Source organism: Mixophyes fleayi, chromosome 1 (genome assembly GCF_038048845.1).
Source record: "Mixophyes fleayi isolate aMixFle1 chromosome 1, aMixFle1.hap1, whole genome shotgun sequence".
In the NCBI taxonomy this organism is placed as follows: Eukaryota; Metazoa; Chordata; class Amphibia; order Anura; family Limnodynastidae; genus Mixophyes; species Mixophyes fleayi.
This window is the reverse complement of record NC_134402.1, coordinates 326,448,071-326,469,052: the sequence shown is the minus strand read 5'-3', so window position 1 is coordinate 326,469,052 and position 20,982 is coordinate 326,448,071. Positions and strand designations below refer to the sequence as shown.

Below are 20,982 nucleotides of genomic sequence, written 5' to 3'. Positions count from 1 at the left end.
CCAACCAGAAACTGCCATGGACATTAAATACTTAAAAACTGATGAACCTACAAAATAAGATGACAATCCCAACCTTACATGTTACAATCCATTTTTTCTTATTGAAATGTTAAAAAAACAACAGGAGTGTGAGTGACAATTGATCCAATAAGATCGCATGTAGATGGCAAAATTGATCAAAGATTTTATTGGATTAGGTGAAAATTTTTCATCCAAAAGAATCAGATTGCAGCCCTGTGAAGAATTTGCAATGTAATCATATGATTAATGTCTAATGATCCTACATCTTACAAAGCACACATACTGAAAATACCTCTCTGCTGTCAGTTTATACCTGTAATAGGTCTATACAGTTATTACTTGTTTTACCTAAGATCTAAAAACACAAAAATGCTGTGCTTCAAGTGTATTATGTACATATATGCAATTATTCATTCAAAGGCAAAGAAAAACTATTCCTGATCAGGTTTACATTGTTGTCTGTCACAGAAGGACCTCCTGTTGTGAACACTCACATTTTACCAGTGTCTGCTTTGCGGCATCCATAAACTTCACCGAATCCACCTCGTCCAATAATTCGATGGACGCTAAAGTCATTCATTGTCAACTGGAAACCAGAAAAGATGTATGACCGTAAGGAACAACAGAAAGGGTTGCAAGTTTAAGCACAACTACTTACATTCAAATGCGTGTACACAGCCTACACTTCTACCATTAAAGGGCAGTGATCACCTCCTTTCCCATTGTGGCTAAGCTGGCAAGATATTAACAATCTCTTACTACAATCCTGCTTTACAGATATATTCTGTCAGCAGTGCTGGTAGCACTTTATTTAGATACACGCTCATTTACTTCTGTTGACACAAGAGCAAGGATGGCAGAGGTAGATAAAGAATATGTAATCAGAGCATTATGAATGCATTGCAGCAAAGTCAGTTTGTTCATTACGGATATATCATCGGAGACCAGAGTGGATAAAATCATATAAAATTCAGGAGCCAGCATATTTTTAGGTGCCAGGGAGGATGTATATGTATTGGCATTGATAAAAATGGCTCAAAAAGTGTTTGCCCAGGACTGATCTGAGTTCAATTGTAATATTATTTGAAGTTAAATGTAAACATACTTACATGGATATTTAATTCCACATTTTTCCACTGGCAAAACCTAGTAAATCTATCACTGTTTAAAAAAAAAAGAAAGAAAGAACAATATTTGGTTAATAAAGGACTCTGGATTTTTTTTTTGCTTTGTTACATATTTCCATACAAGAATCACTGGGGACTATTACAAAGAGGCCATTGGGTTAAACAGACTCAAATTATCTGTGATTGAAATCACAAGCAATGTTTTTATTAATATCCAAGAAATCTCAAAGCTGTGGTTCTGAATCATAAGTACATAGCATTTCAGCTGTCTCTAGCTAATGCACTGGAACGACATAAAAACCTTGGCCCCCTGGGTTAAGGACAGGCTACTAGAGAGGGAGGAGGGAAAAAGTTCAACATCTGTAACTTCATACTTCAACAGCAGCAACAAGAGAGAAGATTATGTAAAAATGACTGATGCATATTTCTTGCAGAAACATTACAGGGGGATGTGTGATAGTTTTGACAAGGCAAATGTTGTATAAGAATTAAAAAATTGTCAACAAATCAGAAAAAATATATTTGATACTATAGCTTACAGGTGATTCTACTGCTGTCTATGGAGAGATCAACTAGTTATCAAACAAATCTTTTCGAGGACACAGAAATAGCGACACCTGTAGGCTAGAAGAAGGCATTGCACTCTATAAAAAAAAAAATCAATTACATTGAAACCTTACACAGCATCAGAAAGAAGCACATTAGGGTGGTACCATCACTGTACCACCTTCAAGTATCCACAAACTGCAAGCCTGACCTAAAAGGGCAGAATTGGGATAGTTATTTGCTAAGGGCTGGTTATCGTAATTCAATAAAATTTTACACAGAGATTTTTCCTACCTTTCTATAAACTTCTGAAATATATTTCCCCGAAGACTGTCGCATATTTCTTCTATGTATGGCTGCAGTGGACAATAAAAGGTCATGTTAGGTGGCTAATAAAAACAAACATTTTGTTTGCTCAGCAAATGAGGAAACCTTGCTAGTTCATTCATACAACTAAGATACAACTTCATTCATTGGACTCCATTCTGTAATTGTTTTAAAAAAATGTAAGGCTTACAAACAAAAACAAACAAGCTGTACACAATAATTGTAATTTGTAAAAGATGTAATGTAAACTGATGCTTCTCTACAAGAATGTAAGAGCATTGAGAGCACACCTATCATCATCTTTATATAGCGCCACTAATTCCCTAGTGTGGTACAGAGAACTCATTCACATCAGTCCCGGCCCCATTGGAGCTTACAGTCTAAGTTCCCTATCATACACACACACACACAGAGACTAGGGTCAATTTAATAGCAGCCAAGTAACCTACTAGTATGTTTTTGGAATGTGGGAGGAAACTGGAGCATACGGAGGAAATCCGCGCAAACACGGGGAGAACATACAAACTCCACACACCTATGTTATATGTTCAGTATAACACCGTAACATACAAGACGACACGGCTGTTGGAAAATTGCTATGGATTCTGCTCTGTGTTGGGGCATTCCATATGTCTAATTTTTAATTAAACAAATTGAAAAAAAAAATGGAATTTGATGGAAAAAGCGAAAATAAAAAAGTAAATCAATAGCTCATATACATTAAATAAAACAATTACGTCTTATGTGCAGTGCGCATCCTCCAGCCTCCATCATTCATCAAGTATGACATATTCCAGCTATGTTTATTATGCAAGTAGTAATCCCAGGAAAATTATATTAAAATGATAGCAGGATGTTTTATATAATTACTGGCAACATGCACAGCCTTCATCTACTTGACTATGCTCTTCCACTAAGCGCATCTTCTCTATTAAGAGTGGTGCCATCCAACATTGCTTATTTCAATAATAACTGCTTTCATATTTGGGAAGTAAAACCAAAACGGTGGTCACAGTGCTCAACATACAGGCAGCAGTATATTCAGTATATGTTACAAATATATCCAGGTGAAAAGGGCAGAAAGAAAACCGGTACCATTAAGCCTCCCACTCGCTGGCACAAAAAATCCTTCCTGTTGCCAGAACAATAGAAAACAAACATTTCACTTTCTGGTGCCAATCACATCAGATCTGTTTCTCTGGTATAGACAGGCACAATATTTCGCTGTGCGCAAGACAAGGTCCCTAAAATGGAGTATTTATTTAGCATTACATGTTTTTGGCCGGCAATTAAAATATTTAGTTTTTTTTGGACTAGATGGCAGATCTTCTACAGGATCTGATATTTCACAATGACTATGGCATAGTAAGATGAGGCAAGTATTTCTGGAGGAAATACTCTGCATTATGTATGTACATGCAGATCCCGTACATTTATGTGAAACCTCCATATGAATGTGCAAAATTAGGGGCCCATTACATACGTGATCAATCCTCTTTAATTACTTTATTCTGTGGATGTGCCTATTACATTATATACAGCAAGAACATTATGTACTAGTTTCCCTACACAACCTACAAAAGGCATGGTTTATAAAAAGCAGAGCGTGTCACAAGGAAGTCTGCGGAATTAGTGGCTCTATATAAATAAATGGTGGTAATAATAATAATAATAATAATAATAATAATAATAATAATAATAAAAGGCTACTGCAGCTATAGTTAGAGGTAAGAATCTATTTTATGTCTTGACCCATCAAGGAAATCCCTTGCTCTACATTTGTACTAACCTGGGCAGCAGAAACAGCTGAGACAAACACTTTATTAAGTGGTGAACTGACTAGGCCCAGGGCAAACTACTTAAGGCAGCTCATTAGAAAAGATTAATATCCTGCCACAAACCTTTATGTGACATAGTGCTCTGCACATTCTTCCCTACGGCCTTTATTAGCGTAGACCTTACAATGAGAGCTAGTGCTATCTCAAGGTGACAAAGTATATCCTATATACTAACATATGGTTAACATGTGACACTCCAGGTGTTGTGAAACTACAAGTCCCAGCATACCCTTCCAGCAATAAGCTGCTATATATATTGGCAAAGCATGCTGGGACTTGTAGTTTCACAACACCTGGAGTGTGACATGTTAGCCAACACTGTCCTATACAGTAAAGTGCAGTACCCCAGTTCAGAGTTACAAACAAACCCCTTCACACCCCTCTGAGGACACACTGACACAACAGTTACCACAATAATTGCTTGAAAACACAAAATAAAACACGGTCATTTTCAACATTTTAAGCTGTGCTAATAGACACATACATACACCACTGTACTTTGCAATTATATCGTAGTTAAAAAAAGGGATCTGTGATTTCTTTGGTTGGGGTCATAAACAAGTTTTATTTTTTGTTTGTTTTTAAAAAATATCCACTGAGCACATCTGCTAGTGAAGCGTCGTCAATATATCATATAATTACTCAAATGTAAAGGAAAAGAACACCAGATGAGAGGAGAATATCTGGTAACCACAGAGGTCAATATTGATTAGTGATTATTTGAGAACAGCTGTTGAAGTTACGTTTTCTCCTAGCAGTGAGTAGGTGGTAAATCATTGTTCTTTGCATCTGTATGAGGAATGTCTCATGTGCTCAGGGAGGTCGCACAGAATACAATCTCTGGACACACACTCACTACTTAGCTCTGTGTAAAATAAACACACACTAGTAACAAATGGAAAAAAATACTATTCTATTGTATTTATAAAGTACAAACATATTAGGTAGCACAGTACATGGAGGGGACACAAATGCTGTACAATGATGAGAAACAGAATGTAAAGATGGCCATGCTCACATGAGCTACAATCCAAGAGATTTCTCTACAAAGAAAATACAACTGTCTTTCAACTAGAGATAAGATACATTTTCAAAACTGTTCCTCGTCATATTTGCCTCATTCCACATTTGGCTGCTGAATAGAACACGTTCTTCCCCTGGAATTTAGTGTTCCACGCGGAATTCCCACCACGCGGAATGGACAATATACGGAATGTTAAAGGAAAAGCGTGAATCTGGCCCCACGGCACAAAACATGGAGAGACACAAAGAAGTACGTGCATAACTTACAATGTGTTAAAAGGAAGAATTCATATTATTCAATACAAACTTTGGCAGCTGCATTTCTTACCTGAAATAGAGCAGGTGGCACTTGTTTCTTCACAAGATGAGCTTGTACATGGTCTACAGCTTGCTTGGAGAATGGCTAGGGATTGAATAAAAAAAATGAAAGAAAACGAAACAAAAAGTCATCAAGTAAAGGGTTTATCAGCTGCAGGAATATATTTGTGCAAATGCACAGCTTGCTATGCACTCATCAGCTCACTAATAAATCCATTGGTAGGTTTACTGAAGGTCACCATGGCCATTATTTTAAAATGACTTTTTTTCAAGCATTGCAATTATATGTTGGGAAAAACCAATCTTATTCCTGTGATAATGTCATTCTGACATGCTACACAAGATAGTCAACATTGATTTGGAAATATATGCACTTTAAAAATATGTTATTCTAGTTGTACATTACATATCTTTTTATTACTAGGAGTAGTGTTCAACCAGACGCCCTATGAAGTGCTTGACATGCATCACACTGTTCTTATGCTGCCATTTAAATACTCTGGTAATACAATATTTACATTCAGATGTCCCTCTACAAGCTACATAAAATAGTACAAGACATAACAATTAATAAATATAGAACACTGGAAAATTAACATTGTTACTATTGGAAATTTTACAAAGCAAACTTTTGTTCATCAAACAAAAGACCAGGATGCCTTAAAGTTGTCACAGCATACAAATTGGAAGGGACTTGCTCATATCTGCGATTAAATCCCACAGGCAAACTGTGAAATGTAGCACTGATCCTATCTGTCCACTTATATGAAGCAATTTGTCAGTGACAACAAGATTTTTGGAACAAAGTCCCTAGAGCATGCATTCCTGCATCCTACTGCAAACAAAGGGCAAAGTATGGCTGACTTGGAGAAGCAGTAAGAAAAATCTATCAGCAAAACATGTTTGCATCTATAACAAGCCTATTATTGGAAGATTGAAATCTTATTATGAGGGAATCTGACCATCAATTACAGGACATGAACAGTTAGCAGAGCCTGAATATTGTATCCTTCCCTTCCTCATGCATTGAAGCGACATGATAGGTTTTATTTTCAACGGAAGTGTCAGGACTGGGTATAAAGGTAGGCAGTAGCGGCACCTGCCTTGTGTGCAATTAGGCTTAGGGGTGTAAGCAACGAACGCACACGTTTCTGCTTTGCACTGTATCTTTAAGAGTGATCATTATGCCTGACGATCATCTGCAAGGAGAATAGCCTTTTCCAGGACTCATTAAATAGACTTCAGATGAACCAAAAGCACAGAAGCAAAAAACATAAACCCCCTCAGCAATGCTAAACAAGTAACATGCAACAATGTCAAGTTTATGAGCAGAGGCCTAGAGGGATTGGTGTGTTTTCCAGCATGTCATCGCCTCAGGTGCCAAAACACCTTGTCCTGTGACTGAGACAGGCTTCCAAATCAAGAATCTTACTTTATCCATCATAAAACACTGATTGGAATATTAGAAATGATCTACATACTCAGTCACAGCATTACCTGGTATATACGCATCTATACACTTTATGTTTTTTTGGCACGGTTAACGCTTACAAATTGACAAAAAGTAGTTGTCTATTGCTTAATACGGCAGTATTTTATTGGTCTCTTTATGCACTACATACATGTGGTATTAGAGACATATTGTGGCATTCTACATCTGTAAACACATAATTGTCAGTGGAACTGCACCAACAGATCCATCTGCCAAAAGGCATGGACTGAAAAATTAACGCCTCTGGACTTGAAAATGTATTGCAATGTTTAGCTAAAGAGAGGAAACAAACATGTAAAATGCACTACATGGCGAACCCATGTGTCTACAACCCTTAAAAGAACGCAGTCAGAGCTTTTCAGAAAGTGCAGCAAAAGTGTTTGTCTGCCCTAAAACACAAAATAATGGTCTGGAATGACTGCAGTGACAAAGTTATTATTCATAAACCAATACTCACACATTTTCTTCCCCTTTTACAAGCCCTAGAGTTGTATTTGTTTCTGCAGCTGAATCCAGATTAGTGAAAGAGAACCTGGCATCATTCTTTTAGTCACGATGTCTAGTCTTCTAACTAAAGATGCTCACATACATATTAGATTATTTCCAATAGATAATAGGAGCTACATGACCAAGTTCCAGCAGATCACAAGTTTCACAAATACAATAATTTCAAAATTGACGAGCCATTTTTTTTCCTATTCCTCTCTGCAAGCTTATCGATAGACAATGTCTAATACCAGATTCTACAGTGGTTCAGTAGAACAAAAGGTTGCGCTAAGGTACAATAAGTAACAAGATTACGCACAAACAGCCAATCAGAAATCAATTTCCAATCTGAGAAGATATATTGTAACATTCATAGATTTCCCCATGCATTTATAGGAGTTAAGAGGTTTGACACTGCATGTAATTATATCACACTATCCTCTCTTAGAAATAAAATGTTGACTACAGTGTCATAGAGGTTTTACTAACAGGAAGTCTGGTGTACAAAGGTCTCACCTACCATAAAAGCCTTATCTCTAATACTTAGTGTTCTAATAAACTTCTGGCACTTTTGTATATATAATTGGCAGAATTTATTACAGCGGCTCCTATTGTAGGTTAAGAGGTATTTTAACGCTTATCATGCATTTTGTGAATATTACATTATTTATATTAAGAACAACCCTTCAGCTGGATATAAAACGGTTGCAGATAAAAGCAGGCAAAAAGTATGTAATTTGTAAGCGTCTTAAAGCAAGGCATCAGTGCATGGATTTAATCCTATATTATGTAGTTATTCTACTGGACGGAGCATTACTATACTGTACTCTATAAGTGGCTATCAAAACATGTGACGCACAAAAGCCATCATTACAGGCCGCTGGGCCAATGGTTAGGTCATCAAATCAAGTGCCATAGCTTTCCCTTACACCAAAAGATATTGAATTTTAAAAAGTGTGCGGAAAATGGGCAAAGTCTGTGCTCACTCACAACTTTACTGTTCAAATGCCTGGAGATCAAAATGAAAGTTTAAGCTGCCTACAAGATAAAAGAGCATACTTACATGTGAACAAGATAGTAGTTCTTTCATTATATTTGTGTCATAAATCTCTCGACTTCTGCAAAGGCGGTCCTCCTCCGAATCCAGCTTCTCGTACTCTTTTATCTGGAAATGGAAAAAGGTAGAGACTGTTCATTATCATGTCTGCATCTTTTTGGCATTCTGAATTATGCTGTCTTACATTTTATGGGGGAAAACAAACATACATCTTAATTCTGAATCATCAGTGGGTGGTGAATAACTATCTAGATCTCATGATCCAAGGAGCAAGAAACATCAGTTAACAATAAGAGATTTACTTAAGACTATGGAGCACATGCTTATGTCCCACTGGTCTTTCGACACCCCTTCAAAAATTAAGAGACGGTGGAGGACGAAGCTAAACTAGTCCCCAGAATAAGCCGACAGAAAGACAGATATTACGGCAAAAGAAGAAAAAAAAAAAAGGAAAAAAAGAGAGAGGTGCTACAATAAACTATTTAGTAGATTAGGGTAACAATAGAGAATGGAGTTTTTCTAGAATAGTGCACTGACAAACAGTACATTTGAGATCTGTGACAGTTCAATTATTCTCTTAAAATTAAAAAGGTTTGTTTTTCGTCCATTAAAATTCCTTATAAAATTAAGGAGACCACGAAATATTAAAATAACTCGTAGTGCTCAATGTAAGGTGATATTACAGTTAGTGATGCAGAGTTAGAATGTGCGATTCTTATAATAATGGTCAATATATGTTTATGAGGTGGAGTATGCCTGCCTCATTGTTTCTTTTCTGTTTCATGAGTTTCCCTTATTCTTAGGGAAATAAGTATATTTTATAAATTATTTCATTTCAGTAAGGCAAGTATATATATTCTTTTATTTAACTATACGAAACAAACAATCTAGCATTTATAAACTTTCTATTCGGAAGGATAAGATCTCGTTTGCATAGATCTATTTAGTTGCAAACAGTCACAATCGCTTAACTGTTGTCAATTCTGTTGCATGCAACAGTGAGGTAGGAATCCTCTGCCTAGGTTCCCAAACTGTGCGCCGCGGCTCCTAGGGGTGCCGCGGTGCTGTCACAGGGGTGCCGTGGACAGGAAGAAGAGGAAGGAAAAAGAAAAACAACTACTTACCAGTCCGGCGGCGCCCGGGACCCAGCATCCTCCTCCTTCCTCGTTTTTCACTGAATGCCGGGCGTGACGTCACGCCCGGCATTCAGTGAGAAACGAGGAAGGAGGAGGATGCTGGGTCCCGGGCGCCGCCGGATTGGTAAGTAGTTGTTTTTTTCTTCCTGTCCACGGCGGGGGCACAGCAAGGGGCAGATGCTGAGGGGACAGAGCGGGCAGAGCGGGCAGAGGCTGAGGGGACAGAGCAGGCAGAGGCTGAGGGAACAGAGCGGGCAGAGGCTGAGGGAACAGAGCGGGCAGAGGCTGAGGGAACAGCAAGGGGCAGAGGCTGAGGGCACAGCAAGGGGCAGAGGCTGAGGGCACAGCAAGGGGCAGAGGCTGAGGGGACAGAGCGGGCAGAGGCTGAGGGGACAGAGCGGGCAGAGGCTGAGGGGACAGCGAGGGGCAAATGCTGAGGGGACAAAGCGGGCAGATGCTGAGGGGACAGAGCGGGCAGATGCTGGGGGGACAGAGCGGGCAGATGCTGAGGGGACAGAGCGGGCAGATGCTGAGGGGACAGAGCGGGCAGATGCTGAGGGGACAGAGCGGGCAGATGCTGAGGGGGCAGAGCGGGCAGATGCTGAGGGGCAGAGCGGGCAGATGCTGAGGGGACAGAGCGGGCAGATGCTGAGGGACAGAGCGGGCAGAGGCTGAGGGGCAGAGGCTGAGAGGACAGAGCGGGCAGAGGCTGAGGGGGCAGAGCGTGGGGGCACAGTGTGTGTGTGGATGCAGGGGACACAATGTGTGGATGCAGGGGGGCACGGTGTGTGTGGATGCAGGGGGGCACGGTGTGTGTGAATGCAGGGGGACACGGTGTGTGTGGATGCAGGGGGGCACGGTGTGTGTGGATGCAGGGGGGCACGGTGTGTGTGGATGCAGGGGGGCACGGTGTGTGTGGATGCAGGGGGGCACGGTGTGTGTGGATGCAGGGGGCACAGAGTGTGTTAGCTGTAAATTATTCTTTGACAGAAACATAATTGAAAAAAAATATACATAAATAAATTCTTTTCCCTTGGATTTGTGTGTATTAGTTTTGTATACAACTAAATAAGTATTTCTGTTCTGACCTAAATATTTATTACGTCTTTTTGACTACTTATAAAACGGGACTGCTCGGTAATTATTTTGGAGGGGTGCCTTGAAAAATTTTTGGAGACTCTAAGGGTGCCGCGAACTGCAAAAGTTTGGGAACCACTGCTTTATAGTATTGTTCACACATGTTCATTATATTTTTGTAGATAATATTGTTTGAAAAAAAACAAAAAAAAAAACACCACTACAACTATTCTATTGTGGGTTTTGTCATCTCTTAAAAGAAAACATGTCATGTGGTCTGTTTGCTGCAAACCTGTTAGGACTATTAAGATATAGATATGTATTCTATCTAATCCCTCACAGTACTGGACTGAATTCTAAGGCTGTATATTCTAAACTATACTCTCATTTCTAATCCTCCAATATAGTTATATTATAAAGGACATAGGCACTAAGCAAAAACCATCAACGCTCGTTTCGCTGAACCTGCTTTATCAAGGCAAACAGAAAAAGACACATAAGACTTATATATCCAATTTATGGAAAGCAATAAATTGTACAAATACCAGCAGCATAGGGAAATAATTACTCCTATTTATGGAAGGAAATGTTAACCAAAAAAAATGTATAATAAAAAGTGTAAAACACAATTATACAAAAGTTCTCTCACTATATAAGAGATGTGCCCCAATATTGGGTATGTTACCACTGTGGTAGGTGTCACACAACAATGCTTTATAAGTGACAATAGACTATAGCAATTTATCTGTAATTGAAATACAACACTCATGTTCAGGACCGCCCAAGGTGGGGGGGGGGGGGGGGGATACTATTTACCCGGGCCCAGCATTTTTTTTTCCGGCGGGTAGAGGGGGGGGGGGGGGGGGGGTTGTCAGACCCGTTCGTTGGTGGGGGGAGCTAGACAGCTAAAAAAAAAAAAAAAAAGTTTACATACTCACCTGATCGCACCGCTGGCTTCCTCCTCTCTGCTCGGTTCACACTGAATGTCGGGCGTGACGTCGTCAAGTCATGCCCGGTACTCAATGAGGAGCGCCGCAGAGGGGACCAAGCAAGAAGAAAGAATAGAAGAGAAGGCAGAAGAAAAGAAACAAACAAAAACTAAGTAAAGGAACGGAGAGTCAAGGGGGGGGGGGGGAAAGTAGAAAGGGACAGTGTGACAAAGAAGGGGAGGAGAGGCCCAGAGTGAAAAAATAAGGGAGGGAAAGAGGCACAGTGAAAAAATAAGGGAGGGAAAGAGGCACAGTGAAAAAATAAGGGAGGGAGAGAGGCACAGTGAAAAAATAAGGGAGGGAGAGAGGTACAGTGAAAAAATAAGGGAGGGAGAGAGGCACAGAGTGAAAAAAAAGTGCGGAGAGAGGAACAGTGTGATAAAGGAGGGGGAGAGAGGAACAGTGTGATAAAGAAGGGGGAGAGAGGAACAGTGTGATAAAGAAGGGGGGGCGGCACAGTGTGATAAAGAATGGGGGAAAACAACATGGAGGGCGCAGTGCGATCATAAGGGGGCACAGTGTAGTTGTGATGAAGGGGAACAGTAATGTGTGTGTGATGGCACAGGGGGCTTGTTGCAATATAATGTGTATGAGGTAGGTGGTGGCTAATTAATGGGTGCTATTTTGTTTGTACGGTGATGGTGAGGCAATTTAATAGTGGGGACTATTGATTGTGGGGGTAATTTTGGGGAGAATGAGGTCTCTATTAAATGTGCCTATGAATTATTTCATGGCAGTGATGGTTGCGGGAAATAGGTATATTTCTGAAATGTAAATACTATTAATTTATTGCTGTGGCTGTTTGCAGGGAGGGAAATAGGTTTATTTATTAAATGGGGATACTATTATTTTAATGTTGGGTTTGGAGGAAGGCCTAATTATTACTCGTGGGTGCTATTGATTTAACTATTGATTTAACGGGGCTGGTTGTCATTTTCTAAATGTACACTTTTTTTTTCCAAATAGGGCCCCCAACATTCCAAGATTCAGAGAAGCCGCAACTAAAGAAAGCAGTAGCCACAGGTGGTGAAAGTGAGAAGAACAGGTAGGACAGTCTGTGAAATGTTGTGATTCTAGTGGGACAATCCAGATTTTTGGTGAGTGTTGTGCCCAATACAAGGGGCAGGCTAAGACTGTTAACTGTTTAAGTGCACACTGCATTCTTTCTATACTACACTATGGTGCTAGATGTCCTGAAAGTCAGGAGTGCTGGGACATATGTCACTCTCCGGCAAGCAGGCACTGCACCCTTGTGTCAGTGTACACAACAATGCAGTTTTTTTTGTGTAGAAAGGTGGCCTAGCACTCTTCACCTGCTAGCCACACCCCAATGATGCATAGCCACGCCCCACTAGTATGACAACACTCACACTAAAACTTCTGCCGCCGAACTGCGGCACTGCAAATTTTTTTAACGTGCTCAACTATAATGGAATTGTTGTACCAGGGCCATGAATTCCTCTTGGCAGCCCTGCTCATGTTCTTCCAAGGTTACTGGTACTACATTAAACTGGCGACATAGGGTTGTAAAGGCAGGCTAAATTCTGCACATACAAGGAGTCCTATTAGGAGTGAAACATGCTATGTATGTATGATCTTTAAATTATACAATGGAGTGTCGATTATACTGAGCACAAATGATATGTTTTTGTTAGCGGATATACATTTTTTCTTTAGTATCTAACAGACAGCACTTCATAAAACCTACTGCCAGGCCAGTTAGGGCAGCAGAGTGCCCTAGAAGCCTGGGAAAATTCTTATCCTCAGATCTCTTAATTCTGACATCAATGTTATAACAGATCCAGTGTCATTTATAATAATCAGATTAAGCAGTGAATTCAGACCAATGCTGTTTCCTAAACCCACAAGGCTTACAGTACTACAAGCTACACAAAACGACACTGCATCACTTCCTACCTAACGTTTGTGGTGAGAAAACCATTACGTTTCCGATACCACAAGGCTTCTTATAGACAGTGCATCTTACAAGATGTTCATAATATTACTTTATGGTCTATATTAAACATGTGCAAATGAAAAAAATATCAGCATTTATAATAATAAGAAATCCTTGGCACAGAAGACTAGAGTTTTCCTTTGAAAAGCACAGGCTGCCCTACATTGCAATGGGGCACAGCTTGCTAGTAATGCCCATTAGACAAATGATGCATCCTCACACAGAAATGACTGTTTATTTCATCTGGAGCTCCACATGCATAAAATAATCACAAAGTGTGCACAGGTAAACAAGCATTCCTACAAGAGCAAAGCATTCAGGTGTCATGTGATGATTGGGTGGGAGAAGATGCTATTTAAAAGTAATTGCAAGTAACAAAGCTACTTTAAAAGGCACTTAAGAATTTCTAACAAACAGGTATGAAATGTTGTTTAAATAAGTCCATTTTCTGGTGATATCTAGATTGAGTTTGTAGGTTTCCTCCAACAATTCAAATACATACTGGTAGGTTTCTTGACTTCTAATTAAAATTGTGTGTGGTGGGGACCAGGTAGGGTAATTAGATTGTAAGCTCTACTGGGGCAAGGGTTAATGTGAATGGATAAACATTAAAATCGGTTACAGCAGTGTGTAATACTTTATTTCTGCATAAACGGAAATAATAATATCCTAATGGTGGACCACAAATCCCATATAGTTCTTCACGCTCTTATTGGAAGCTCCATTGGGTACTAATTGAGATTTTTTTTTATGTTTTAATGGCATCAGACCCGTTAGTAATACAGAAGTCTACTTTTTTTTTTAAGAATGTAAGTTCATTATCTAGGAATAAACAGAGACCGCACTGCAATTAGTTTTAATAGACAAACCGAAGACTGTAGTTAATATCATAGCTGACACATTGCCTTGCCAGTTGTCTTGATATCAAGTGGCATAATAACAATAAAGATACTAATGAACTAATTATCCCTTCTAACTTTCCACATGAAGTTGCAGACTAACTCTAGTTTACTAAAGTACAGCAGACATGAGGATGGATTAATTGAAATTTCCAAGACTGAGAAGAATGCATCCTGGCATACGGCATGATCCAGATGTAGAGGTCATTATTAGCCAAAACATTATATGAATATTTTGAGAGTGGAAGGTCAATAGAAGTAATTGGTGGACTTTTTCCTCGTCATAAGAACATGAAATAATTGCAAAACAGTGTTTACTCTGATCTACCCATGAATATGAGTCAAATGCAACTTCAGGATATTCACCTCACTTTCTAAAAATGTAGAAACTTGGAAGGAAAATGTATGTGTAATAAAGGTCATGCTGTTCACATAACAGTGTTTTGTCTTAGTAGGGTATCCAAGTTAGCATTTAATCCTACGCATCTATATGTCATACACAATGTAGGACTTCTATCATATTTAGGGTGCGGAAGCAAATAATTACTCCATAATTCCTCTTCAGGACATCCCTGCTTTTGTCTGTGTGCCCTTTTTACTAAGTTATAATCACTATAAGCCTCACTTCTATCGAAGTACCAGAACAGATGCTTGCACATACTTCAGAAAACAAAAAATACACATGGCTCTGATCATTACAAAGTAACTATGCTGTCTATTCCTGAAAGTTGTGAGTACAGTTCCGTCACCAAACGTTTTATTTATGATGACTGTGCGTTCAGGAGTAATGTTTATTTTTCTGCAAAATAAGCCATCAACTTATGCCTTCATGTGAACAATACATACACTTTAATGTGAGTGGAATATAAGAAAGAAAAATCAGAAAGCAATAGTTGCTCCTCAGCAATAATGCTGAAACAAACAGGTATTATCAACGATGGCAACCTACAACAATTGTGAGAAGCATGGATTACATAATATAATAAGAAGGGGAATGCCACAGAAAGCTTTGGAAAAGACAGAGGTCATGTTTAAATATCAATTTCACAGGCTGATAACATTGGATCCCAGAAGACATACAAGGGGGTTGAGGTTCCTGTTGGACCTCCCATTAGTGTACACTGGCCAGAATCATGACATGAGGAGCCTGTTCTGGGCCTTCAGCTGGATGGATTTAGTTTATTTGACTGTCCGGTTATGCATTCGGAACTCCCTGCACCGACTGAGATGAAACCAATGCAAAGTGGTCCAGTTGGATCCTGGCCATGTGTTAGGGTTAAAGTCGGACCTCCTGTTGGTGTACACTGGACAGAACCTTGACCCGGCGAGACTGTTCTAATCATTCTACTGGATGGATTTGGATAACATTTAATATAGAAACAACAATGACACTGGGCAGCCACCTCATGGGTGTGTTGGAAGAGTTTTTAAGTTGTTAATTATTTTTAAAATGTTGACAGTTACATCCTACTCATTGCTAACTTAATAACTTGAAGATTTAAACACAGGCAATGCTATGTATAGTATATTATATATACACATCTGTCCCAGATGGACCTATATGACGGCACACTTCCCCTGAAGCCAGGGCTCCATGGCATTACTGCACGGTTGCCAACTCCAATTCCGAGTAGGTGTCCCGGGAGAGTAGGTCATTTTTCCACTTACCGCCCAATTCCTAGACAAATGGTTGAGATGGGGTTCTCCATTTCCCTATTCATCACAAATTGCGTCATTGTGACTCCATGCATCCTACCAGCCCCCCCCCCCCAGACAAATTGACACATTCGTGGCAATGTGATGGCGTAAGGGGACAGGCTAAAATGATGCAACTTGCTCAACCCCTCCACGCAGTTTTGCTTCACATGCCCTCCGGGAGGTAGGGAATAATAAAAAAAGATTGCCAAGTATGCATTACTGCTTTGTGTTCGCTAGACTGTAAAAAGATTTAACAAAGCCCTCAATAGAGGGAACCTTTTCATAAAATTTTGTACACACTTACAATGATGATAAACTGTACCATAAGCACAAAAAAACAAACCATGACTTATGGCTTTTCATCTGTTGTAGTATGCAGATAATGCCCATTTAAAAAGGGATCACTGATCCCTATTGTATGTTCCATTAACAATGTTGTGAACTTCAAGGTGGACACCTAGTTTCTCTTCTTTGGGGAAGTCTTTGCAAAACAGACGTGAGTGGGACAACACGCAGGCAGATGTAACAGGGTGTTGGTATGTACCCTTTTAGAAATAAATGTTTATTGTTGGTAACCATGTGAATGAGGTCACCTTGTCCTGGTGGATGAGCATTCACAATTTGAAAAAAATTGTGCAATTTCATCTTCAGATATTATTTTATATATTATCACAGAGGCTAGTCAACTAGCCAAATGCTTATTACTGTGATTAGTATGTCTTTAGTATCTAAAGTGTGCTCTTATATTCCTGTTCTCTATTATGTAAAGTCAGTCACAGTCATGAAGCACCTTTACATACATTTTTATTATGTTTTTGTGTGATTAGAATGACATTAGTATCTAAAATATGCTCCTGCATTATTAACTCATTGAAAAAACTGTGCTTAAATTTGTGCTTCTCCGCTGAAGTGAAACTGTAGACTCACAGATCTGCATTGATAATTGTTTTAAAAAAACAAAGACATGCTTTAGAGGAGTTGTTAATGCGTTTTATATGCACTTTCAAGTGATGCCGTTATACCAATACAATGAAGTGGTAGCCCGCATTACCATAGGAGAAGCAGGGGGTACTGAGCACTTTCATGCATTTATTAATGCCGACAAGTGTAAATGAGCCATTAAAAGGTGCAAAATGCATCCCATTAAAAGTATAGGAGGAAACCTGGTCTCCGCTAGCACTGAGGTTTGTGCAAAAGCAAGTATTATTGCAGAGTAAAAATGTGTGTGTCACCTTGTGAAATGCAAGGAAGAACCCTAAATTGTGCCATCTCAATAGCTTTAATTGTAATAACCTTTCTTAGAAATATGAAATCTAATTTTTGCCCTTGTATGCCTGCTCCGTACTTCACAAGACACACCCTCCTCTGCCCGACTTCTCCCATTGGCCAGGGTAAATGTCTACTTCACCACAAACTACTTCTTGCTCCAAAAACCTATGCATATTGGTGGAAATGTTTATGACCCCCAAGGAGTACAAGAGAGCCTAAATGGAGAGACTACTATACGTGTGAATGAATCCTTACACAAACATATATTTGGCCACAGATATAGAGCATATAATTTCTACTGTATTAAACATTTATTATATTTTAATACAACACAACTAGGCTTGCAATTTTCTTTATTCCAATAAGAGTTATTACATAATGCCAACACTGGTTCACCAGCCCTTCACGGGAATAATCACAGTCATTTTCAAGGCATCCATTCGATTTACAAGAGAAGCTGACAGGGATCTGTGCATCAACCGCACTGCTCTGATGGGGGATAATGACTGAAATATTCTCCAGCACCTTTCATGCTTAGCTGGCAGCCAACGACAACAAGGCAGAGTAAAGAACAGAAGACTGTGCGCTCCATGGCAACATATTGCAAAAACAAATGCAATCAAACTGACCTAGTTCATTGTGTAATGCACCAAAGGCTGCTTATTGCGGCAATATAATAGCCTGTGTGAGGATAGCCCTGTGTTGCTCCGAGTTGCTTGGTAACCATGGGATTTCCCAAGCACAGGTTGCTAAGAGAACTCAGTAGCGTGTACATGTACAGGCATATTGTAGCTGTTTATACAGATCAAATGCGAGACCTTTTTATCTGCACCACATAACAAAGGATAAAAGTGCAACAGATTGTTTCTGGGCTGTACATTTTCTTTGTTGCTCCTGACGGCTTCTACACCACAAAGGTGATTTTGCCACGTGTCACTTGTTCCATCGTCTGCTTTTGTGTGCATGCAGCCACTGCTTATAAAAATAAGGCCAAGTGACCCCTTTGAGAGTCTAAGGTTAGGTACACACTGGAGAATTTTCCGACCAATCAGTTATCTAAAACATTGTACCTAGGACTGAAGGTCCGACCGGTTGAGTGATCCATGCATACACACTGTACACAATTATTTACCTTCAGATCTGTGCCCTTCATCTGGTCCTATAGTCGTTTAGAGAATGACAGCACAATAGTCACTCATTCATGTCACACTGTTTAAGCGCCTTGTTAAAGCTATCCACATGTCATAACAAATTTTGTTAGCTTCTGTGACTCTGAAACTAAATATCCAGTCTGAGAGCGAACAACTGAATTACTCTATCTACAGCACTCTCAACATTTAGTAACCAGGACATGTTCATTGCAGCCATCGACTGAAAAGACCATGACTCTGTATACTCTATGGAGATCGTGAGTACATACACACTACATGATCGGAAGAGGTGATTGGAGAGAGATTATTAAACAGTACGACCAAATTAAACTACAATCGGAACTTTGGAACGACTGACGTTCATCGTGTAAGTATACACACTAACGCGATATGTAGCCACGCGGTCATTTATCGGGTGATTGGCCCAATAGTTGGCTGAAAAATCTCCAGTGTGTACCTAGTCTTAGCCTATTACAGGACTATAAGAATTCCCACATCAGCTGTATACCCCTATACAATACACAGAAATATGTATTCTCTACAATGCAACCCATCTATGCAGGCACATTCAGATTACCTTTCTTTATACAACAGACCTAAATATAGAAACACACAATTTGATGGCAAATTAAAATAATACCACTCATCTAGTCTTTCCATTTTTATATCTGAAAATCTCAGATCCTCTTATAATATATATTAATATTATAGATTTTTTTTCCACATTTAGAATAGTTTTAGGTCTATCGCAAGCATAATTTAATAGCTCTATCATAGCAGCCCCCACCATCCTGTGGGAACGCTATTCCATTTATATACTTCCCTGTCCTAAGTAATTATTCCTCAAATTTATTGCATGTCCTCTTGTTCTAATCCTTCTCTTCCTCTGCAGAATGCTCCCCACCTGTAAAAAACCCTCAATGTATTTGAACATTTCTATTATAGAACCCACCCCGCTCTGCTGTGGCCTATACCTATTGAAGCCCTTTACCTGTTACTACCAAGTTTTTACGTAGACCATGCACATTTCGCTAGCCCTAACCTCTCATTTACATCCTTTCAGTGTTATGGTCTCCAGACCTGAACACCGTATTCTAGGTGTGGTCCAACACATGACCTATATATTGGCATCACATGTCTTTCAGCTACTAACTGCTCCCCTTATGTAACAATCAGGCATTCCCTATTGCTTTGCTACATTGTCTGCCTACTTTAAAGTCACCTGAAATAGATTCCTTTGCAATAAACACTATGGATTTTTGAAATCCAAGTCCGTGAATATGCATGTTATGGAATTGAACTGTAATTGTCACACTTCCTCTAACCTATGTAGGTCATCAAACAGTTTGCTCACCCCCTGGTGTGTGCATTCTATTACATACCATGTAGAAAGTTGACTCTCTCTTCAATAAGAGCAATAATTTCATCAATAAATGTTAAAATTGGGTTATTCCACTGAATAGGGTACTCCACTCTTCTGAAAATATTCCATTTACTGCAACTCTGTCTACTATCCTGCAAACAATATCATATACACTCAATCACCATCGAATCCACTCCCAAGCATTCCAAGTTATTTATCAATCTGTGTCAAAGGCCTTATAAAAATCTAGATAAGTTACATCTATGGCTCCACTTTGATCTATTAGCTTAGTCACTATGTTCTTTTGTTAATGATTAAAGTATTTATTATTTTCTCTGCTAGCAGACAAATATACCGGAAGACTTTTTTTTTTTTTATTCAAATGTTCTTCTGAAAATAGGACATTGACTTTAATATCCAAACAGGCTATTTAGTTAGTAGCAATAAGTAGGTCTAAGCTTTGTGACTGAGAATCAACAATAAAGATTCAGCGTGATCATAAAACTGCAGTATTCCGAAGTATGCATTTAGCAGGCATTGCAGTTAAAGTATCCTCACAGCTAAGTGACAGCTCTAAACCATATCATACATGCCCAACTCATAGGCAACCCTCATTGCGAAGGTCTTTACAAATTGTACGTTTGTTTGCATCATTGCTATATCTGAAAGAACTAGATCACTCACCTCTTCATAAAACTTGAGCTGTGGGACACCTTCATCAATTTCATTCATGCAAAAATCTTTGAAGAGCAGGAAACCTACAAAAAAAGATGGAAGGGTGTTATTGGGAAACTACAGGTTCTCTCACAAACGCACAATCCCCGGACACTAATAACGGTTAGTGAGAGTGCAGCATTGTAAATCTGGTTCTAAGTGAAACCTCCATTTCTTTTAATACATTATATAAAAGCCATTCTTGTAGCTAAAAATCCCTGCAAATCCTTTCAGCCAGTGTTGGTACATGTCTATGTTATTGGAACGACATTTAGAGAACCACAGTTATTTAAAGCTGAACAAACAAAGGCTGATACTGCTGCTCAGTCCAAGAACTAAGTGACAGGATCTCTGGTGAATTTGGCCATGTATGTAGGAAGCCAAGTTGGAGGATATCTGGTTATTCGGTACTTGGGCTGAGCGGACAAATCACTTCCTGCTTACAATCAGGGATGTCAGCGAGGTCAGAAGCGGACGACATACTCACTGATAAC

The 20,982-nt window shown here is 39.3% G+C and overlaps 1 protein-coding gene across 2 annotated transcripts in view; it reads right to left on the bottom strand.

The window, feature by feature from the left end:
• GRK3 (G protein-coupled receptor kinase 3) overlaps nucleotides 1–20,982 on the bottom strand; it is a 222,219-nt gene that overhangs the window by 66,690 nt on the left and 134,547 nt on the right. For both annotated transcript variants that reach the window (XM_075214446.1, XM_075214445.1), the window contains exons 3-8: nucleotides 20,459–20,532; nucleotides 8,242–8,343; nucleotides 5,211–5,285; nucleotides 1,989–2,050; nucleotides 1,131–1,182; nucleotides 516–607 (exon numbers count right to left, since the gene is read on the bottom strand). In XM_075214446.1, coding sequence (XP_075070547.1) covers nucleotides 516–607; nucleotides 1,131–1,182; nucleotides 1,989–2,050; nucleotides 5,211–5,285; nucleotides 8,242–8,343; nucleotides 20,459–20,532 — 457 coding nt within the window. The remainder of the gene's footprint in view (nucleotides 1–515; nucleotides 608–1,130; nucleotides 1,183–1,988; nucleotides 2,051–5,210; nucleotides 5,286–8,241; nucleotides 8,344–20,458; nucleotides 20,533–20,982) is intronic.